Source organism: Panthera uncia, assembly GCF_023721935.1.
Source record: "Panthera uncia isolate 11264 chromosome A1 unlocalized genomic scaffold, Puncia_PCG_1.0 HiC_scaffold_16, whole genome shotgun sequence".
Classification (NCBI taxonomy): Eukaryota; Metazoa; Chordata; class Mammalia; order Carnivora; family Felidae; genus Panthera; species Panthera uncia.
Genome location: NW_026057576.1, coordinates 17,109,390 through 17,130,885, shown reverse-complemented (window position 1 = coordinate 17,130,885; position 21,496 = coordinate 17,109,390). Strand labels below are relative to the sequence as shown.

The following is a 21,496-nucleotide window of genomic DNA, read 5'->3' as shown; positions in this document are numbered from 1 at the left end:
TAAATGAAATAGATTAAAAATACTATAACCTGGCATTTTATTTTATTTTTTTTTTAACACTTATTTTTGAGAGAGAGACACAGAGCACGAGTTGGGGAGGGGCAGAGAGAGAGGGAGACACAGAATCCAAAGCAGGCTCCAGGCTCCGAGCTGTCAGCACAGGGCCTGATGCAAGGCTTGAACTCACTAACTGTGAGATCATGACCTGAGTGAAGTCAGACGCTTAACTGACTGAGCCACCCAGACGTACCTATCAACTGGCATTTAAAAAATTTGTTAAATATGATACACATTTGATGCCCATTTTGCAACATGTCAAAAATAGATTTCTGATATAGTGTTTTTTGTTCTTTACTCAAAGCAGCAAGACAGATTTTTGGGGGGTGTATAAAGCATCCATTACTTACACCTCATATTCTAAAATCTATGCTCAGTCTCCATTACTTATACCTCATACTCTAAAATCTATACTCAGTCTGTACATAGTGTGTTATTTGTACAACATAAAGAATACAAAGAAACAAGGCTATTCCCTCTCGTAAGAAATTTAAAATCAGAATACAGCACAATGAATATTAAATATAATTTTTTAAAATCCAGAGTAACTGGTAAATGTAGAATGAGTTGTTGAAAAATATAAAGTAATAAATTTTAAATTTTAATCTCAAGTCCAAACGATGAAAAAATTTAAATTTATTGAAGTTTAGTTGTAACCCAGGGCATGCTTCTATTTATAAGCTAAACTAGCTTACAAATGTCTACAACTCACAATGCAGCAGAAAAATCATTACAAATCTGCAATGGAGAAAACCAGAAATAAAGCAATACTGCTAAGACACAAATAAATAAAATCAAGACAATAAGACCAAGTAAGAGTTTATCATTTATTTTCAATGTTGGTGTTTGATAGTATAATATAGTTTCTCATTCCGCTCCTCAGTTTAGGAAGCTACCAAGATAGGGAAGGGATTAAAAAAATGAATACGGCTGTACTAAACAAGATAAGAGATACCAAAGCTCATGGAGAAAGGAAATCTTTCATGCAGTGGGGTGAATAAAGGGAAGGGGAAAGAACTGTTAGCCAATAGGAGAGAAATGCAATGGAAAGAGAGATTCTCCACAGTGAATCTGAGTCAAATCCAAACTGTAAAGAGCGGGGAACTGTGATTGATAACGACTCCCCATTCCTGGACAAATTTAAGAGTTCACTATCACTACCAAAGCCGGGTATAGAGTCATACACTCACACTCAATGCTTTGTTTCCAGTGAATCATACACAGTAGAGAGAAAACAGTACAGTGATGGACATTATTGTCAGAAGACCTTGAATCTAGTCGAAGCTCTGCCACTTATTACTGTTGCTTTGAACAAGAAATTTAGCCTTTCTAGGACTAATTTCACCACTGTAAGGCAAAATATTGAACTTGATACTTACAAGATACTTACAGTTTTTAAATTATTCCATTGAGGATTAAGAGCATTTTAATGATCTGCTGGTGAAAAAATAAAAACTCGGGTGCCTGGGTGGCCTAGCTGGTTGAGTGTCTGGCTCTTCGTTTTGGCTCAGGTCATGATTTCACGCTTGTGAAATCGAGCCCCGCATCGGGCTCTGCACTGAGTGTGGAGCCTGCTTTGGATTCTCTCCTCTCTCTTTGCCCCTTCCCCACTCGTGTTTGTTCTCTCTCTCTCTCAATAGATATGTATAAAAAAATAATAAAAAATAAAAAACTCTATGTGCCTATCTAATTTATACACATACGTACATATGCATACATACATACATACATTCCTCCCCCCACGTTATTTTGGGGAATTGGTTTCTTAAATACTGATGTATAATAAGCATATCAGTTATCTGTACACAAAATGGGAGGTATCTGAGGTGCTAACATGGGTTGACTTTCTTGCCATTTTACTATCCCCTCCTCTTTATTTATAGTGCTAATTACTATGCAATTCTTATGTATCTTTTATCTTAAAAAGTATATATGTATATCTGTGTATATATCTATCTGTTTGCCTGCCTGGTGTCTTGGTCCAAATTATTCACTAATATCATTTATAAAATACAGAGTCTCAAATAATGATGAATCATTATACTGACAATGTTTAAAATGGAAGTTTCAGGTATTCTCTAAATACAAAATCACTGACAAATCATCTCAGTCATACGCTTCTGAAAACTCGGAATGTGCTCATCTGTTGATCACCTCACGTACAAAAGGGAGAAAAGCAGTACGTGTTTTCAGTAGCGTATGCTGAGCACTGGCGCGAGCACGGGCATTCACCTCAGGTCGCCCGCCACGCTGAATTCTGATCAGTCACAGCCAAGACCATAGGTGGTGAGTGGAGGGTACCTTTAGAATTATTTCTACAGGTTAAAAATCTGAAGACGAGTCCTGCTTTTCACACATGCAAAAGGGCCAGTTGAAAGGGGAAAAAAGAAATATTTGGGTGCAGGCTATGACCATCTATAAAGTTAGACCGTGAACTGCCTTGGTCTCTTTGCCACCGTGAAAATCTCACAGGTGGTCACTTATCAGGTGGTGCCCTATTGGCCTGTGGACAGTTTAATAATCCTCGCAGTGCCATTATAACTTTCAAATAATTAAAAACATGACTCACACAGATAAACAATGAAGGAATGCCAATGACTTGATGACTCCTTAATGAGGAACTACTAAGATGGTAAAGCTGGTTCACAGAACATTCTGAGGAGCTGGTCGTTATAGGCATTTGAAAAGGAAGGTTAGAATAAAACATGGCTTCGTGTCTCCCAGAGCAAAAAAAGACATAGGACACGAAGTAGCACGGGGCCTTGAATCATCAACAGTAAGCCGAGCATCAAACTATGATACATGCCCCTAAATAATTAAGTAATTCTTGAAGGGCCCGGTAACAATGCTTCAGTGTGACCCTGAAAGGACACGTTGCTCTCCCAGACCTGACCTGCCCTATTTCCAAGTTTTGAAAAATCTTTCTTACATTTAGAAAGTAGTTTGCTATACCAGTGTGTACATCAAAGATAATAACCATGCAGTTAACTACTGGGAAAAAAAATGGAAGGCGATGAGGATATTGTAAAACTGGAGGGAAAAGCAGTATTTTTCTTAGGCATCAGAATACCATGCACTAAGAAATTCAATGTGTCCAGTTATAAATGTTACAATGCCAAACAATTTATTATAAATGTCAGAAGTACTAATAAAGACTAATGTATAATTAAATGGAGATGCCACCCATTTTAAAACAGATTCACAAAACATTTAAAATAATTATTTAAAGCCTTTAGCCGTGATAAGAAATGAACTGCATACTTCCAGAATCAGTGAGCTTGTCATTAATCAGTACTTCAGGATTTTTGGTTGCCATAACAACATGACACAACTTTCATCATTACCATAAACCCAGCATTTCTAAAAATAGCTATTTCAACAGTCAGGCTCTGTGATCACTAAAATTGAGCTTTATTACAGAACCACAGTTAAGAGTGCAATCAAATGCATCACAGGAGAGAAGGTATTAACAGCTTAAGTCTTGGAAAACGAAAAAGAAAAGATGATAATGTATTTAGGAATCATAGATGAAAGAATTTTGATTTCTCTTTTATCATAATACCAAAACCAACGATGTCACAATGGATCAAGTTGATTTTTATCCCAGGTCAGCTTTCTGTCACTGACTGTAAAATTAAAGTACATTTTACATAAGACCAAACCCACATATCTCATGTAAGTGTTAACCTATCACATATGCAAATATTTTTGAGCTTCCTTTAAAAATAATCATATAATCTCAGGGCCCCTGTGTGGCTCAGTCGGTTAAGCGTCTGACTTCAGCCCGGGTCACGATCTCACAGTTCGTGGGTTCGAGCCCCACATCGGGCTCTGTGCTGACAGCTTGGAGCCTAGAGCCTGCTTCGGATTCTGTGTCTCCCTCTCTCTCCCTGCCCCTCCCCAGCTCATGCTCGCACTCTGTCTCTGTCAAAAATAAATACACTTAAAAAATAACAATATAATCTCAACATAGAAAGGACTAATAAAAATACAGTACAGGCTAGTGTTAAAGAGAATAGGCATTGGAATCAGAAATAGTGGATTCAAATCTTGGCTCTGCTTGCTTCTGTTTGCCCTTGGTTCAATTATTTAAACTTTCTAAGCGATGTCTCCACTGGAAAGAGGAAATCCTAATTCACGGGAGGATTAAGTGAAGTTAAAGAATCAATCTGGTTGAGGTGTTCAGATCGATTACACTGTAGGAGTTGGGGTGGGGCAAGGGTGAAAACAGAATAGTTCAGAAGCTAACGTGGTAATACAGGCACCAGTGACACTGCCTTGGACCAGACTGGTGAACTGTGAAGATGTTCAGAAGTAACTAGAGTCTCCTCTCACATACTTTTTTCTAGGTAAACATTTAATAAAGTGGTTCTTTGAGAATTATGACTGAAGTTATACTGAATTTATTAGATTAACTGTATCACATAACCAGTTGGAAAAGAATACCATGTGACTGTTGGAACGCTGAAAATCCACAGCAAAACTCACACTTCATGATGAAACATCCGAAACATTTTCATTAAAGTCCAAAGTAAAATATGCACACTCACTATTACATCTACTATTTACCTTGGAGTTCTTAACCGATACAATGATTTTAGTCATAAATACTGAAAAAAGATTAATAAAACTCATTATCCTTAGCTGTCTTCACCAAAAACTAAACAACTGATAAGTTAATAGAACTAAAATAGTTTAGTTACTTGGCCAGATTCAAAATGATCATATGAAATTGAGTACATTTGATATACACCAGCAATATCTAATTAGAACAGGTAATAGAAAATAAAAAAATCTTATTGTAATAGTCACAGAATTATTTCCTAGGAAGAAACCCGATAATATAGACAGAAGACTATATGAGGAAATTATAAAACTTTATTGAAAATTCTAAAATATCTGAATAAACAGGCATACCATGTTCATAGATAAAAATATTCACTAGTGGATTACACCCATTTCTTTTTTGCTCATTCTTACATTAGCTTGGTGAATGTTTTATATGCACTTGAAAAGAATGTTACCTTCTATAAATGTGTGTGGTATTCCATATGTAGTAGGTTTGATTGCTGGCATTGTTCAGTTCCTTTACACCACGTCAGATTTTTGGTTACTTTTTCTAACAATTACTGAGAGGGGTGTTGAAATACCTACCTACAATTGTCAGTGTATCTATTCTTCCTCAATTCTATGAACTTATACTGCTTATTTTTTGAAGCTCTGCTATTAGATGCACATATTGACAATTATATCTTCTTCATGAATTGATTCTATTATTATTGTAAAATGTACCTCCTTATCTTTGGTATCTGTCTTGCAGTCTAATTTTTCCGATACTAATACAACTACTTTCACTTTGTTATGATTTTACTTTTAAGCTATCTGTATCCTTACTGTTAAGTGTATTTCTTATAGACAGCAGACAGTGGGCCATGCTTTTTCATCTAAGAATCGAATCTGCCTTTTAACTGAAGTATGCAGTTCTTTTACATTTAATATAATTATTTATAAGGCTGAATTTAAGTCTATCATCCTGCTATTTTTCTTTTTTTTAGATTTTCCCCTTCTATCCTTTTCCCTTCTTTTTCTGCCTTGTTTTGATATAATTGCTTTTTTAGCATTCTATTTTATCTTGACTATTGGAATGTTAGATAATTTTGTTCATTTGAGAGCTGGCTGCAAGGTTCACAATCTACCTTCAAAAAATATTATTATATTATATAATAACCTGGTAACATCATAAATATGTATTTCTACTTCCTTCCCACTCCATCTTTTGTGCATTTCTTATAAATTTCATTTCTATGTGTTAACGATTCCACAATTCACTGTTAGTATTTTTGTTTTAAACGGTCCACTACCTTTTATATTTAGCATTTTCTGTACTCATTATTCCTGTGTTGATCTGAGTTTTCTTCTGGTATTCTTTTCCTTGAGCCTGACAGACTTCCTTTATCATTCCCTACAGTGCAGTATACTAGTAATAAGTCCTCTCTACTTTTGTTTATCACAAAATGTATTTTTTGTGCGTTGAGTTTGAAAGATACATGTGATGAACACACAAAGTAGACATTTAAAGATGATATTCTATTGCCTTCTGGTTTGCACTGTTTCTAACAAGAAGTCAGTAGTATACTTCACCATCATTCGAATCCTATAAACAATATATCTTTTTCCCTCTGGCTGCTTTCAAGATTTTTCTCCTTATCCCTGGTTTTCAATGATAAGATTATGGTATACGCTGGTATGGTTTTCTCTGCTGAGTTATTTAGCTTCTTGGGTTGTGGGTTCATGTTTTCCATCACATTTGGAAAAACTTGTTTCATTTCTTCAAATTTTTTCTGACTCATTCTCATTATGACACTCCAGTTATTATACCTACTTTAGTTTGCTTAATATTGTGCCACAATTCACTAAGGCTCTCTTCATCTTTTTCTAGCCTTTTAATGTTTTCTATCAGTGCGTCAGTTTGGATGGTTTCTACTGTACTCTTTTCAAGTTGACTGATCTTTCTCTCTGGGGTGTCCAACTGAGAGTTAAACCCAGTCAGTCAATTTTTCACTTTAGAGATTACACTTTTCAGGTCTAGAATTCTCAACTCTAAAATTCCCTATTTCTTCTCTCAGTATAATAATGTTTTCCTTTAAGTCCTTGAACACACTGTAACTAGCTGCTTATAAGGAACTTACCTGCTAGTTTTATAAATTGTCATTTGTCTGTTTCGACTGACAGATTTTTTCCTAGTTTTGGTTCCTATTTTCCCACTACTTCTTCTAAGTAATATTGCATTACAAATGCTACACGGTTGACTGTCTGTATTTATTGTCATCCTTAGGAGTGCTAAGCTTTGTTCAGGAAGGCAGTTGGTTTAGTTAAAAATCAGCATGATACTTTATACTTTGTTTTTAAGCCTTTTTGAGTATAAGGTAGGCTTTATGTAGGACTAGATTAACCTTTCTTTGAAGGCTTGGGCTTTCTCGAGTCTCTAAAGCATTGTGCAAGCTCCAGTTCTTTTTCAGCTTACAGGTTTCCAGCAGCTGTTCTTTTCCTGGTGGAACTATTTTCCCCCCAAACTTACTTTATTTTTATTGAGAACAGGTATTCCTGATAGTTAATACAGGTGGCTTAAAAGGAGGTAAAGAAGAAAAAAATTATTCTGTATACCTCTTTAAGTAAAGAGGAAATATTTCCTATAAAGGCATTATTTTTTACATTATTACATTATTTTTTTAGTATGTAAAATCAAGGAAGATTCCTGAATAAGAGTTCTCAAATCTGATATAATAACATTCAGAAATAATTCTGAATCATCAAGAAAAGACAGTGAGAATATTTTACATATGTGTATATATATATACATGTGTGTGTGTATATATATATATATATATATACACACACACATGTATATATATATGTTTAACTGTAGCTTCTGTATTCCAATGTCTAATATTTGTATCACTGAAAGGTGAAATTGGAGTTTGACACTGAAAAAAGAACATCTCTAATTCATCCCAAGGAAAAGAAGGAAGAATTCCTTAAAATTATTTTCGTTCTCTTTTCTCCACTTTCTATACAACTTTGTTTCCTGGTTAAATTTATTCGAGAGAGACAGACAGACAGTGAGAGAGAGAGAGAGAGAGAGAGAGAGAGAGAGAGTGGGGGAGGGGCAGAGAGGGAGGGAGACACGGAATCTGAAGTAGCCTCCAGGCTCTGAGCTGTCAGCACCAAGCCCAACGCAGGGCTTGAACTCACGAACGGTGAGATCATGACCTGACCTGAAGCTGGACACTTAACCAACTGAGCCACCCAGACGCCCCTCTGTAACTTTACTTCTAACTCTTATTAAAGCTTAGGAATGGGGGGGGGGGGGGAGAGTCTGTTAGGAGGTATCCCTGAGTCTAGGGACATAAACTTTTAAAGTTTTGATGGAAGTTGTCAAATTGCCCTCTAAAAAGATTGTACTAATTTATACTCTCGCCAACAGCATATGAAAATACCCATTTTCCCAGACCCTTTCAATTAGCATATAACAAACGCCTTACTGTCAGCAATCTGATGGACAGATATTCTCACTGCTGTTTTAATTTGCATTTTTTGATAATTATTATGTTCTATTTATTTGCCATTTGCATTTCTTCTGTGAACTGTCCAAACACACAGTGCCTATTTTTCTACTGTTTTGTCCTGATTTGTGGTATTTTGTTGGCTATTAAGGATACTATATTAAGGATACTTTGTTACACAAATTGAAAATACTGCTCCACATTACGGTTTTTATTTTAACTTGGTTTATATTGTTGTTTTCTGTAAAAACAAAACCGAGACACAAACTTTAAAGTGTCATGTAGCCAAATCTGTTCCAATTTCTCCTTTATGGCATCTGCTCTACCTGCCATCCTTTATAAAACACATTAAAACTTCCCGCCATTCAGCATATTATGAAAAGAATAACGGTACGTTTTATATTTAGTGACGTCCCAAACGGCGCAACATTCAAATACTAAGATTGAAACGTGGTTAAATCTAAAGAACTACAGGTATTCGGTTAAGAAAAATAATTTAAGAAACACACACAAACAATCTGAGACACGGCATAATGGATTTTCTTTTATAATCTCTCGGGTCTTTAGAATTCCAGGTAAGTAGACAGTATGAGATCTTTTAGGATGATAAAATATAAAAGTAAAAAAAAAAAATTAAAATCATTAGCTACACCTAAAATGATCAAATTTCCCAACTTTATGTCTGAGAAAAACTGATCCATCCCCTTGCCAGTCAATTCTAGTTGGCCAGTCTAATTCAAATTTTCCTGCGTGTTGAGTCAGAAGCCACCTCCTTGCTCTATTCACTGCTGCGGACGTGCCCTCCAGGACAACAGGAAACAAGTGTGCCGTCTCTGCCCTACAGCTCCCCTTCTGGTAACTGGAGTATTTTCTTCAAGTTCAATAGTTCTTTCCTTACCGTACTTTTTCATATAAATATTTGTGGGGCACCTGGGTGGCTCAGTCAGTTAAGGGCTGGACCAGCTCAGGTCACAATCTCACAGTTCGTGAGCTCGTGCCCTGCCATCAGGCTCTGTGCTGACAGCTCAGAGCCTGGAGCCTGCTTCGGAGTCTGTGTCCCCTTCTCTCTCTGCCCCTCCCCCGCTCATGCTCTCTCTTCTCTCTCTCTCTCAAAAATAATAAATAAACATTAAAAAAATATTAAAATAAAATAAATATTTGTTCACATGTCTAACTGACCCAACAGACTATGATCTCCCTGAAGACAGTGCAAATGTCCTTCAAATCTTAATCCTTAGTGCCTGTTACACAGAAAGCATTTAATACACAGCAGGGCGAATGGAAAGGAAAAAAAAAAAATGTTTAAAATTGTCTAATTTCCTACTTCCACGCAACTTAAATTTGTCAATATTTTCCTTATAATCAGGAAGGTCAGACAATATGATCCCTCTGTTTCTTCTAACTGTAACATTCTGAGATATTACTGTATAGTTCTTTGTCTTGAACACATTCCTGGTAAATAGGTGATACTGAAAAATTACAAAATATACCTAACAGATCCAAACAGTCTGTACAGCAGCTCATCTGCACGGCACAATTAATATACTATTGAGCTTCCACGACATTTTCAATGTCATTCTGACATGTTTATTAGTTTGGTATTATGGCTATATACTTCCACTATAGTCACATCAGTTTTAAGAATCATTCACTAAGTAGAGATTTTGGAGCCGCCTACATGTAAGCAGTAAGTATGAGCAGGGTCGGGTCAGATCTCTTAGGGTGGCCGAGGCGTGAAAAAAGGCTGGTAACTATAAATCTTCAATCTATATTCTTCAATCTAGGAGAACGTCAATCTCCTATTCTTGAAAAGAAATTTTTTTCTAAGAAATGCGCTTGCTGTTTTGAAACACATGTGAATCTTAACCAACTAGCTGAGACAGAAACACACTTACTTCACTGTGGCACTTAGGAGAAAGTTCAGCTGTGGCATTAACAGGCTGTCTGGGGCTGACAGGTAACGATCAAACTGCACCTAAATGAAACAGAGAAAGAGCAAAACATAAAGTGCGTACATCTGCTAACGGACATCTCAAATATAACCAACTCATTTAAAAGGTTAAATCTTAGGAAATATACCGTAGTACAAATAACGACTTCTTTGTGATCAAATGAGTTATTTCTTCAACATTCTAACTAAAATTCCCTAAAAGTGTAAACTTCATTTTTTAAAAATATTTATTTTTGAGACACACAGAGAGAGAGAGAGAGCAAGTGAGCGAGTGGGGGAGGTGCAGAGAGAGAGGAGGACAGAGGATATGAAGTTGGCTCCATGCTAACAGCAGTGAGCCCAATGCGGGGCTCAAACTCACAAACCACGAGATCCTGACCTGAGCCAAAGTCAGACGTTCAACTGACTGAGCCACCCAGGCGCTCCACAAGTGTCGACTTCTTAAAGTAGTTAATATCAGCATAGCTGCTTTGAAAATTCTAAATCCAAGTGGTTCATCTTAATCTCCCTCAACGAACTTTTGAATAAAAAATACTAACAAGAAGTAAAGTGATCAGATTTCAAGTCTACCTTACTTCCTTAAATCCACTGTATGTTAATTATTCATTTACTTATTCCTTCAACTGATATTTATCGAGTACCTACTATTAGGAAGGTAGTATATTAGGTAAAGTATATATAGTGGTGAGCCAAAGAGGACAGTCCCTAGCTTCAGAGAGCTACGGCCTACTGAGAAAGATGGTAAGTAAGTAATGAGGTAAATAAATATATAATTACAAACTGTGTTGGATGCTATGAAGGAAAAAAACAAAGTAGTACAAAAGTGTAAATCAGGAGGATGGACCTAGCTTCTGTGTTTGGCTAAAGAATCTGAGGAAAGGAAATCTGAAGTGAGATCTCAGAGATGAAAAGAGATTAAGTTAAGTGTGTGCAGTGAGGGTTCGGGGGTTGCATGGATGGGACAGCACGAAGACTTGAAGTGAGAAAAACAGAAATCAGTTCGTATAGGTCTCGTATGCTTTCTTACAGGATTTTAATTCTTATTGGAAAGGCATGAGGAAGCCATTGAAGGAGGGGAATAATCTGATTCAAGTTTTAAGAAACTAAGTCTGGCTGCAGCAAGAAGGAAATGGAAGGCAGATGCAAGGATACTAAATAGGCAGCTACCGCGGCACCTTAGACTACAAGGACAATAACATGGCAGACAGAAGACGAGATATTTGAGAGAACTGGACAGTAAGATCAGCAGCATCTGGTTAGTGACAGGACGGAAAGGCACGACTCTCAGATCTGGACCTGTGCCATTTAATTCACAGCATTATTACAATTCATAACTGTATTCTTTTCACACTTATTTAGTTGTGTAACAGCTATACCCCTTACTAGATCATGTCTATTTTCATCCCAGTTCTTAGCATAATGCCTAGAAAACAGAGGACAATGTTGAAATAATAATGGACAGAAGCTCTTACTGCTTTCTGAGTTAAGAACACTTGGAGGAGGACCTGGGGGTGGGGGACAGAGTTCGAGCCTGGGGTATGCCGAACTGAAGTGCCCTGAAGCATTCCAGTGAAGGCAGCAGGCAGTTACCACACACAAGACAAGGTTCTGTTTCGTTAGAGAGACATAAAATCTTCAACTCAATTGTCATTCAAGTTTAAGACCACGCACAAAAGAACTTGCAACGGGGTTTAAATGTATTTTGTGGGTTTATATTATGGACTGGATATGTGTCGGTGGGGAGAGAGAGACAGGGAGGAAACACACTGAGTGAGTGCGAAGATGACTGATCTGTGGGTAGAGCTATGTCCTCATTTTGGGGGGCAAATACCTTGGAGTGAGACCACTAGGTAGTATGGTGAGTGTATATTTAACTTCCCAAGAAGCTTATCTTTTTTTAAGTTTATTTATTTTGAGAGAGAGAGTGCACACGCGCACGTGTGCAAGTGGAGGAGTAGCAGAGCGGGAGAGCGGGAGAGCGGGAGAGCGGGAGAGCGGGAGAGCGGGAGAGAGGGAGAGAGGGAATCCCAAGCAGGGTCCGGGCTGCCAGTGCAGAGCCTGACGCTGGGGCTCAATCCCACAAACCGCGAGACCACGACCTGAGCCGAGATCAAGAGTCAGATGCTTAACCGACTGACCACTCAGGCACCCAGAAAGTCACCTTTTTGAAATAATCTAAAATGTATTCATTTCCATTTATCTTTGCTTAAACTTTTTAGAATGAGATCTGTTTTGAAAGGTTTTGCTGTGATGTTTGATGAATAGAAGTTATGACTGCTACTTCTCTTTCTCTAGTCTTTTGTCATGATGTAACGTTTCTTATTTAGTAGTTGAGAGTGGAAGTACTAGGTTGAATGGGGTGTTCGGAGGTTTAGAGTTAATACACGAAAAACACTTGGCACGCGCAACAAATGTTGCTGGCTGGTGTTATTCATCACTGTTATTACTACTGCTAGCGTTATTAGTATATAGCTTCCAAAGAACATCATCCGACAAGGGCTACATGAGTGTCACGTGATTGGTGGACATACATACGCGCAAAGTCTATACTTAAGACATGGAAACACACTCCGGGAAGCGGCACACGGGCAGAGAGGGATGTGCAAGGAAGCTCTTCACTTGAAAAGAAGGTAATAAAGTGGAGGTTCGAGGAGTCTCACGCTCCAGAGTAATACGTTATTTTAAGACTGGACTCTGATTTCAGTGATCTCAGAGAGAAATCAAGAACTGTAAAGACTAATAGCAGGAAGTCTTGAATGATATACAGCCCAACTTCTTCGTGTCTGTCATTCCCGTTTCTCTATGACATTAGGAGTAAAACTCTGAAAATGAAGAAAACCTGAACAGGGATGATGAGGTTATGAGGGTGTAGTGGAATATTAGCACAAATGGATGTCGTGTTTGGACCTTAGTTAAAGGAAACGTATGTACAATCATTATCCTTAAACCCCCTCTGGGTAAAGTATATATCAAGAGACAAAATTACCACCCAGGACAAAACTATCACACAGGAAAAAATTAATAGTGTTCCATAAGGAAACCTATGCTGAAATGCTTGATTTTATTCTTATTCACTTACCATTGCAGCCTTCAGTGCCACGGAATCTAGGTTGGGCAAATTAGCTAAAGAGCCCTAGAAAAAAACAAAAACAAAAACAGCAAAAACAAGATGTAAAAAAGGTGCTATAGTTTCCGTTCACTTATGAAATACAGTCTATTCATAGATTCCCCAAATTTGGAAATTTGGCTCATTTCCAAAGAACTCAAGTGTCATCTCTTCAACCTCAGTGAGAGCAGGGACTATGGCTTGTTCATTTTTGTGTAACTAGCACGAAGGCACGTAATCGTATTTGTCGGAGGGAGTGACTAGCACAAGCTTATCAACAACAGGAACACCAGGATATTTCAGATTGACTTATAAGCAAGCAAATAGGCGAGGAAGCATTTAGGAAATGGCAGCAAGATATGGAGGCTTGAAGTCTCACCCTGACAATTTGAGATAGTATCAAACGGCAGCAGAATTGATTCTTCTCTGATAGAAATCTGCTTGCTGCTTTATCAAAATAACAAATTTGGAGCTGGTGATTTTTGAAAGCTTCATTTAAGAGTTCCTGGACTATAAAATATATTTCATGTTAATGCTACTTAAACGAGTTCTTTGCGGGGTGCGCCTGGCTGGTGCACGTTGGTACAGTGTGTGACTCCTGATCTCAGGGTCATGGGTTTGAGCCCCGTGATGGGCATGCAGCCTACTTAATAAGATAAAACAAAATCTTTAAAAAAATGAGTTCTTAGCTTTCTAAAGAAAGATGCTTACATGAATTTCTCAGGTTCCCCCACTCCCTTCTCTATTTCCACTGGAGTTCTATAACTTAACAAGATCTTATGTTGGTCTCAGAAGTATTTACCTTTCCAAAGTAACAGACCAAGATTTGCTAAGTTAAAAAGGGGATGACTGCATTTACACAGCAATCTATACATTCAATTAACCCATAGTGATACAGGACTCTGAAAAATTTACCAGTATGAATATCCTTTATACAATTTATAATACTGATTTTTGTATATTTTCATTACTTTTAACCAAAATTATCCATAGTAAGAAGTATAGTTAATACTTAGGGGCACTCTACTACAGTCTCGGGTAGTCATCTAAGAACTGTACATATGTTACCTCACTTAATCTTCAGAACAACCTACAATACAGATATTATCATTACCCCAATTCCACAGCTGAGGAAACAGATACAGAGAGATAAGTCACTTTCCGAGTGAGAATAGCTAGTAAGCGGCAGAGCCAAGGTTCAGTTAGAGGCTAGCTCTAGACCCCATACTCTAAATGTGTATTTCTCTAACCTGGAACACCCATGTGCTTACCTGCTCAGGTTTATGTTGCTGCACAGTGTTATAGATATAACTCAAGCCGGCTCTAGTTAAAACATAAGAAGCCTGCTCATTGATAAGTGTGTCCAAATGTGCTTCAATCTAAAAGAAAACCCAGCAGAAAGAAAATATTTTAAAAGAGGAATAAGACTGCGGAGAGTACAAGTAGACCACTCTGGAGTCAGCTCTTCATCACGGACTTGCTCCTTGCAGCGGCCATGAGTTCCAGACCATGAGGCACATGGGCCACTTCTGTGACAAAATCTTTTCCTTCCCCCAAAGAGGAAGTCCTCCTACAAAAGGGAGAGAAAGTCTCATTTTAAAAATGAGAACTGAAAGGATTTCAGTACTAGCCACTAGTCAAACAAATTGAGTCTCTTGTTAGCTCTTTTAAAAGATGGCAATAAACAAAACACAAACAAACAGGAAACATTAAAAGATAACAACAATATAAAATACTTAGGAAGACTTCTGGGAAGATGAAGGCCTGATGTTCCTGACCTCCACATACCCCTACCTTCCCAACTTACTGGACTGACTCAACCAATCAAATGTGCCCTATGGAGATGCCTGGAGGCAACAGGTTTCTCCCGGGGAGAAAGCAGGTTTCTACCAGGGGGGAGTTGAGAACCCAGCAGAAGGTTGGCCAAAGATTTCAGGTTTAGGAACTGTCCACGAAGACTTGACTAGCAGATGTGAGTTGTATGTGCTCACCTGCACATCTCGGGGAAGCCATCTAATGCTAACGGGGGCAGAATCCACAGAAGTGGACTACCCTGATGGGCTGAAGTATCCCTTAGTGGGAAGAAGTCTTCTGCCCCCTTACTTTTACCAGTACAGGCCTGAGACTTTGGAGATCTTCCTTCTTCTCCTGACCAGCAAGTTCCCTCGGCTTTGCCAGTCTGTTTGCCGGGGCACAGTAACGCTACCCATTGTGCTGTTACCATCTGAATGCTTCTGTTGTCCGAGTAACTCCAGTTTGCTGCTGAGGCCCTCCCCCTAAAAAACTTCCAACTAACTTAAAAAAGGGGAGTATGTTCTAAGAGAAAGCCCATCGGAATGATTAGAAGGAGTAACTTTTCCGGAGGCAACCCTATTAAAAGACGCAGAGTACTTTATTTTTTTCTCTAAAGTAAATGTCCAAGAAAGTACAATTAGAGGCCTTAGACACTAGACTTACTGGAAATAAAAAAAAAAAAAAAAAAACAACAACAAAGATGTGCAAATATAAACATTTAATGAAAGAGCTAAGAATCAAATTAGCATCTGAAGAAGAATGGAAGAAAAGTAACATAGTAACATCAAAGAAAGATTAAATAAAGAGATATGAAAAGATATGAAAAGAGAGATTCTGGAGATAAAACCAATAAAGGCAGAAACTTCAGAATATAAAATATAACATTTTTATAATTCTATAATTATAAAATAGAAAATAGAAAAAATAGAAAATAGAAAGTTCAGAATATACAAAGAAAAGTGATAATTAACTAGATAATAGAAAACTATATTGAGCAAAATAAAGGGTTGAATCTTCAGACTGAAATGGCTCTGCAAAATCCAAATGGGGAAAGAGACATACCAAAAAATACCCTGAGGAACTAACTATCTGAACTCAAAGGAAAATCCTTACGAGCTTCCAGATGGACAGAGTAAGTTACCACAAAGAAAAGAGAATCAGACTAGCCTGGACTCCTTACTTGAAACACTGGAAGAAGGTAAGTCAGAGTAGAAGAAAATTAATAGACCATTGATAGAAAAGGTATGAAAAACCAAAAATTGTTTATGCAACAAGATAAAATTTCTTTGGAGGGCCTAAATAAACCATGCCTTCCAGTACCCGCATCATTGTACAATCCTCTCTCAGAGCTCCGGGCTGGCCCACGCAGCTAGCACTGGCCAACAGCCTATCACCAAGCATGAAGTTAAATGCAGGCTTCATAAGCACTTACACACTGGGGCTTGTCCCCTTGGAAAGCAAAACATGACCAGGGAATATTTAAGGAACACAGGTAACTGGTGATAAAACAGACCGACGAACACCTGATATACCTGAACAGCTTGAGAAAAGATGTAGACAAATGGCAGGGTTTAGGGGTTGAATCAGTGATAAATACAGTAAAAACCAATGAATTTTTTTAAAAAAAGATTTTTAAAAATTTTTATTTGAGAAAGTGAGAGTGAGAAGGGCAAAGGGAGAGAGAGAGACAGAGAGAGACAGAGAGAGAGAGAGAGAAAGAGAGAGACAGAGAGACAGAGAGAGAGAGAGAGAGAGAATCTTAAGCAGGCTCCATGCTCAGCATGGAGCCCGACACGGGGCTTGATCCCACGACCCTGGGATCATGACCTGAGCCAAAATCAAGAGTCAAATGTTCAACTGACTGAGCCACCCAGGTGCTCCTTAAAAAAAGAATTTTATTAATTCCACAAAGAACAGTAATTATTTAAGAAAGGAAAATTAATCATACCTCATTATATTTCTTCTAAAAGAAGGAATTAGAAATTAGAAAATATCACAAGTTTAGATTTATCAAAACTCATGCTTTAGAAAACCCCCAAAGTTCACAAATAAATTTTTACTATAGACACTGCCATATTACTTATATACTTGTAATAACACAGAACAGTCAGCATTTTTTCTTCAAAACATTATATATACCAAAAGTCACTATTTCAAAATCAGAAGCCAAGTATCTGGTAAATTTTATAAACGGCTTAGCCACTTTACAAACTCTTAAATGATACTATTTGGCTTATAGGACTAGAGTCATTGGTATAACAAATTGTAATGTTTTGCCTAACACTGGTTTACACATAGATAAAAATATATCTGTCCTCTGTAACACCTTCTGCACTAGCTAGCAAGCTTGGAAAATATAGCATATTATTCACAGTTCAGCAACTGAAATCTGCATGCAGAATTGCTGTTCCAATCGATAAGAAAAGCTTCATTCTATCATCACATACTATGGTTTGAATAAAATATCACACTCATTACATATTCTGGCTTCCCAAAACAAAACTGAAACACCAAGTATGTGTGCGCGTTGTGTGAGTGAGTGTGTGTGTGTGTGTATGTATTTCCATCAGACTATACCCAAGAATTTATTGAAATTAGGTCGCCGAAATTGGACTAAAGCCAGTAACTGAGATCAGATGAAAAAAGGCTCCATCACAGTGAGCGGGCATCTTATGACAAAATTTACCTGAAACTGTAGCATTTCTAATCGTCTATCAGTGAACTCAAACAGAGCTAGTGTCGTCTTCATCATATAGAGTGAATTGACCATGAAAGTGGCCATGTCAGCTGTGCCTAAATTGCTGGCAGATACGGTACACATCTGGAGGAGAGGATCTAAGACACACGATAAAACCTGTAAGTGAAAAATAAAATAAAATCTATTTTTTATTCCCCAATCAGTGACACAGGCCTGGGTTAACAGTACTTCAGAAAGAATGACAAACTAATTGGAAGGGGAGCAACTTATAAGATTAAATGGTATAGTAATCATCATGTTTTTTACAATGGGCATCACTGAATAAAGTACTTTTTAAATCAAAGAGAGCTGATCTAATACGTGAAAGAAAAAAATCAATGAGAGGGACTGTTACAATGCCTGGGTTGTAAAATGCCAGAATTTCAACAGAATGTATAATAGAGGAGCAATAAATAATCATTAAGAATGATTTACAACATACTTGCACAAAGTCAGCTTGACGGGCATCTAACGGTACAACTGAAGAATCGTGAGATGCCAGAACTTCACGCAACAATGCGAGTGTCTGATTTAATGCAGAGCTTGGTCCAAGATCAGGTGGTGGGAGTTCAACCTAAAATAAAGGGTGGCTTCATCCACTGCTTACATTTTCCACTAAATTTTAATGTATAAATAAATACAATTCACAGTAAAACAATACATGTAAAAGATGTAAAGATTTGGCCAGCATTACAAAATCTAGAATTGATCCATAGCTTATACTAATAAGCATAAAGTGACACCAAAGGTTTTTGTTGTATTATCACAGAATTAATATATTCTTCTCACAGTTAGAAGTAAAGAATTTATACTTCTAAAATTCGAAAGTTACAAGAAAACTCAGTAGTCTTTGATGTAGAATTATATTTTTATGCAGATTTGAAATGGCCTACTGTTTTGGGTTTTTGTTTTTTGTTTTTGTTTTTTTTAGCCCAAGTCATTAGAAAAAGGCAATCTAGAAACCAACACTCCCCCAACGATAATATAGTTGAGAATCATCATCCACCCTCAGGCCCAAATCTCAGAAATGTGGCTCAATATGCATAGGTTTGGGGACTAGGAACCCATCTTTCAATAAGCACCACAGGTGATATTCAGATCAGTCTATGGGCTACACACTTCACAGAAACACAGTGCCCACTATTCTACACGGTGTAACACTGCCACTGAAATCTTTAGCACTGAAGTTAAAGATTAGTTTCACACTTTAGATTACCAATCACTAGTTGTGTGGTCCTGGGTAAGTTCTTTAACTTCTCAGAATTTCAGAGGGATTCTTTAAGGATTAGTGGGATTGTTGCATATAAACCATTGGGTACTAGGGGCGCCTGGGTGGCTCAGTTGGTAAGGCGGCCGACTTTGGCTCAGGTCATGATCTCGCGGTCCGTGAGTTCAAGCCCCGCGTCGGGCTCTGTGCTGACAGCTCAGAGCCTGGAGCTTGTTTCGGATGCTGTGTCTCCCTCTCTCTGACCCTCCCCCGTTCATGCTCTACCTCTCTCTGTCTCAAAAATAAACGTTAAAAAATTTTTTTTAAACAAAAAAAAATAAAAATAAAAAAAATAAACTGTTGGGTACTATAAACTGGAAGGTATGCCAAGTTCATTCTCTCTACTTGCTGGCATCATGATATCCAAGAAGATGTGCTGGTTAATTTTTGTTGAGTACTTATAATAATATAGTCAGATCTTATCTAAAAAATATGATACTCAGAAGTCTATGTAAGAGACTATAGCCTTGTGTCAGACAGAAAAGTATAAGAATTTTTAAATATCTGGATTTATATGAAGAATGTTTTATATAGAAAAGTTAATACATAAGTGACAGCAGCAGGAATATCAAAGTATGGACCTCTGAAAATCTTCCCTCTTCATAAAACAACAAAACCAAAAAATTATAAGACATGCAAAGAAACAAAAATATATGGTCCATGCACAGAAAAAATAGTCAATGGGAACTTCCCCTGAGGAAGCCTGGACACTGGAGTTACTACACAAAAATTCTGAATTGACTATTGTATTTTATCTTAAACTTTATTTATTTATTTTGAGAGAGAGAGAGAGACAGAGAGCACAGCAGGTAAGGGGCAGAGAGAAGGAGAGACAGAATCCCAAGCTTGTGGGGCTCAAACCTACAAACCGTGAGATCATGACCCGAGCTGAGATCAACAGTCAGATGGCCAACCAACTGAGCCACTCAGCACCTCAAAATTGGCGATTTTAAGAAAGGGAACCAGGTTAATGAACTAAAGGGAAGTATGAGAACAATGTCTCATCAAATAGAGAATATTTACAAAGAAATAAAAATGATAAAAAGAAATAATTGAATAGAAATTTTGTAGTTGAAAATAACTAAAATGAAAAATTCACTCTAGGGATTCGAGAGCACATCTGAGTAGGCAGAATAAGTAATCAGTGAACTTGAAGATAGGTCAATTAAAATTATCCAGTTTGAGGGACAGAAAGAAAAACAAATGAAAGAAAATTCACAAAGCCTCAGAGACCTATGGAACACCATCAACATTAAGTACAATGTGGTTCTCTTAGAAGGAGAGAGGAGTGCAGAAAAAATATTTGAAGAGCTAATGACAAAGATTTCACAAATGTGATTAAAACAAAACATTAATCTAAGCATCTAAGAAGCTCACAAACTCCACAAGGAATAAACTTACACAGTTTCACACTAAGACACATCACACAAACTGTCAAAAGACAAAGAGAGAATCTGGAAGCAGTAAGAGAAGTGATTATGACAAAGGATTCTCATAAGATTAACAGCTGATTTCTCATCAGAAAACATGGAGGCCGGAAGGCGCTGGATAGCATATTCAAGGGCTGCAAGAAAGACCGTCAAGACAGAATTCTGTACTCAGTAAAACTACTCTTCAAGAATGAAGGAAAACAAAGATTCTTCACCAGTAAACCTGTTCCACAAGAAATATGGGGAATCCTGGGGTGCCTGTGTGGCTCAGTTGGTCGAGTGTCCGACTTCGGCTCAGGTCATGATCTTGCGGTTTGTGAGTTGAAGCCCTGCGTCGGGGGGGGGAGGAGGGGGTATAAATAAAGTATAAAAACTCCCTTATTTAGAAATAACATTAATTAGCCATCATTACCATCAGTTTAAAAACATTCTGGATATCTTTTTAAATTGGGTGAATGAATAGAAAATACTTTTATAAAGATGGCTTCATATTCTGGAGTTTTTCTTAATTCAGTTTGAATTTAACAGAAAAAAAGAAAAAAGGAAGCAAAACTGAAGGAGGTATGAAACTTGAAATAAATATTTTCCACGAGAGGTACTTTTTATTTAATTTTGTCAATCTTGGTTTCATGTATTTTGGGGTTCTATTGTTAGATGCACACGTTTATAATTGTCAGGTCTTCTTGATAATAAAGATTACAAAATGTGTTTGTTTCTAGTGGTGTTTGTCTTTAAAGTTTATTTTATCTGAAATTAGCATAACTACTCTAGCTCTTGGTTTTTGCTTGCAAAGTCTGTCATTTCCCATCCTTTCACTTTCAACCTCTTTGTGTATTTAAACCTTTCTGTTTTTGTTTTTTTAATGTTTGTGCATGTATTTTGAGAGAGAGAGCAAGCGCCTGCAGCATGAGTAGAGGAGGGGCAGGGGGGAGGGGCGGGGGAGAGAATCCCAAACAGGTTCTGCACTGTCAGAGCAGAGCCCAGTGTGGGGCCTGAATTCACAGACCATGAGATCATGACCTGAGCTGAAATCAAGAGTCAGATGCTCAACTGACTGAGCCACCCAGGTGCCCCTAAACCTTTTGTTTCTT

General features: G+C 37.5%; 1 protein-coding gene across 7 annotated transcripts in view; it reads right to left on the bottom strand.

Moving 5' to 3' along the window:
* Positions 1–21,496, bottom strand: part of COG6 (component of oligomeric golgi complex 6) — a 130,964-nt gene that overhangs the window by 53,744 nt on the left and 55,724 nt on the right. For 5 of the 7 annotated variants that reach the window (XM_049647427.1, XM_049647426.1, XM_049647424.1 and 2 more), the window contains exons 14-18: positions 18,151–18,282; positions 17,658–17,825; positions 14,449–14,556; positions 13,151–13,204; positions 10,016–10,095 (exon numbers count right to left, since the gene is read on the bottom strand). In XM_049647427.1, coding sequence (XP_049503384.1) covers positions 10,016–10,095; positions 13,151–13,204; positions 14,449–14,556; positions 17,658–17,825; positions 18,151–18,282 — 542 coding nt within the window. Of the gene's footprint in view, positions 1–634; positions 9,925–10,015; positions 10,096–13,150; positions 13,205–14,448; positions 14,557–17,657; positions 17,826–18,150; positions 18,283–21,496 lie in introns of those variants that run through there. The other 2 variants (XM_049647429.1, XM_049647428.1) reach the window with 2 other exon arrangements.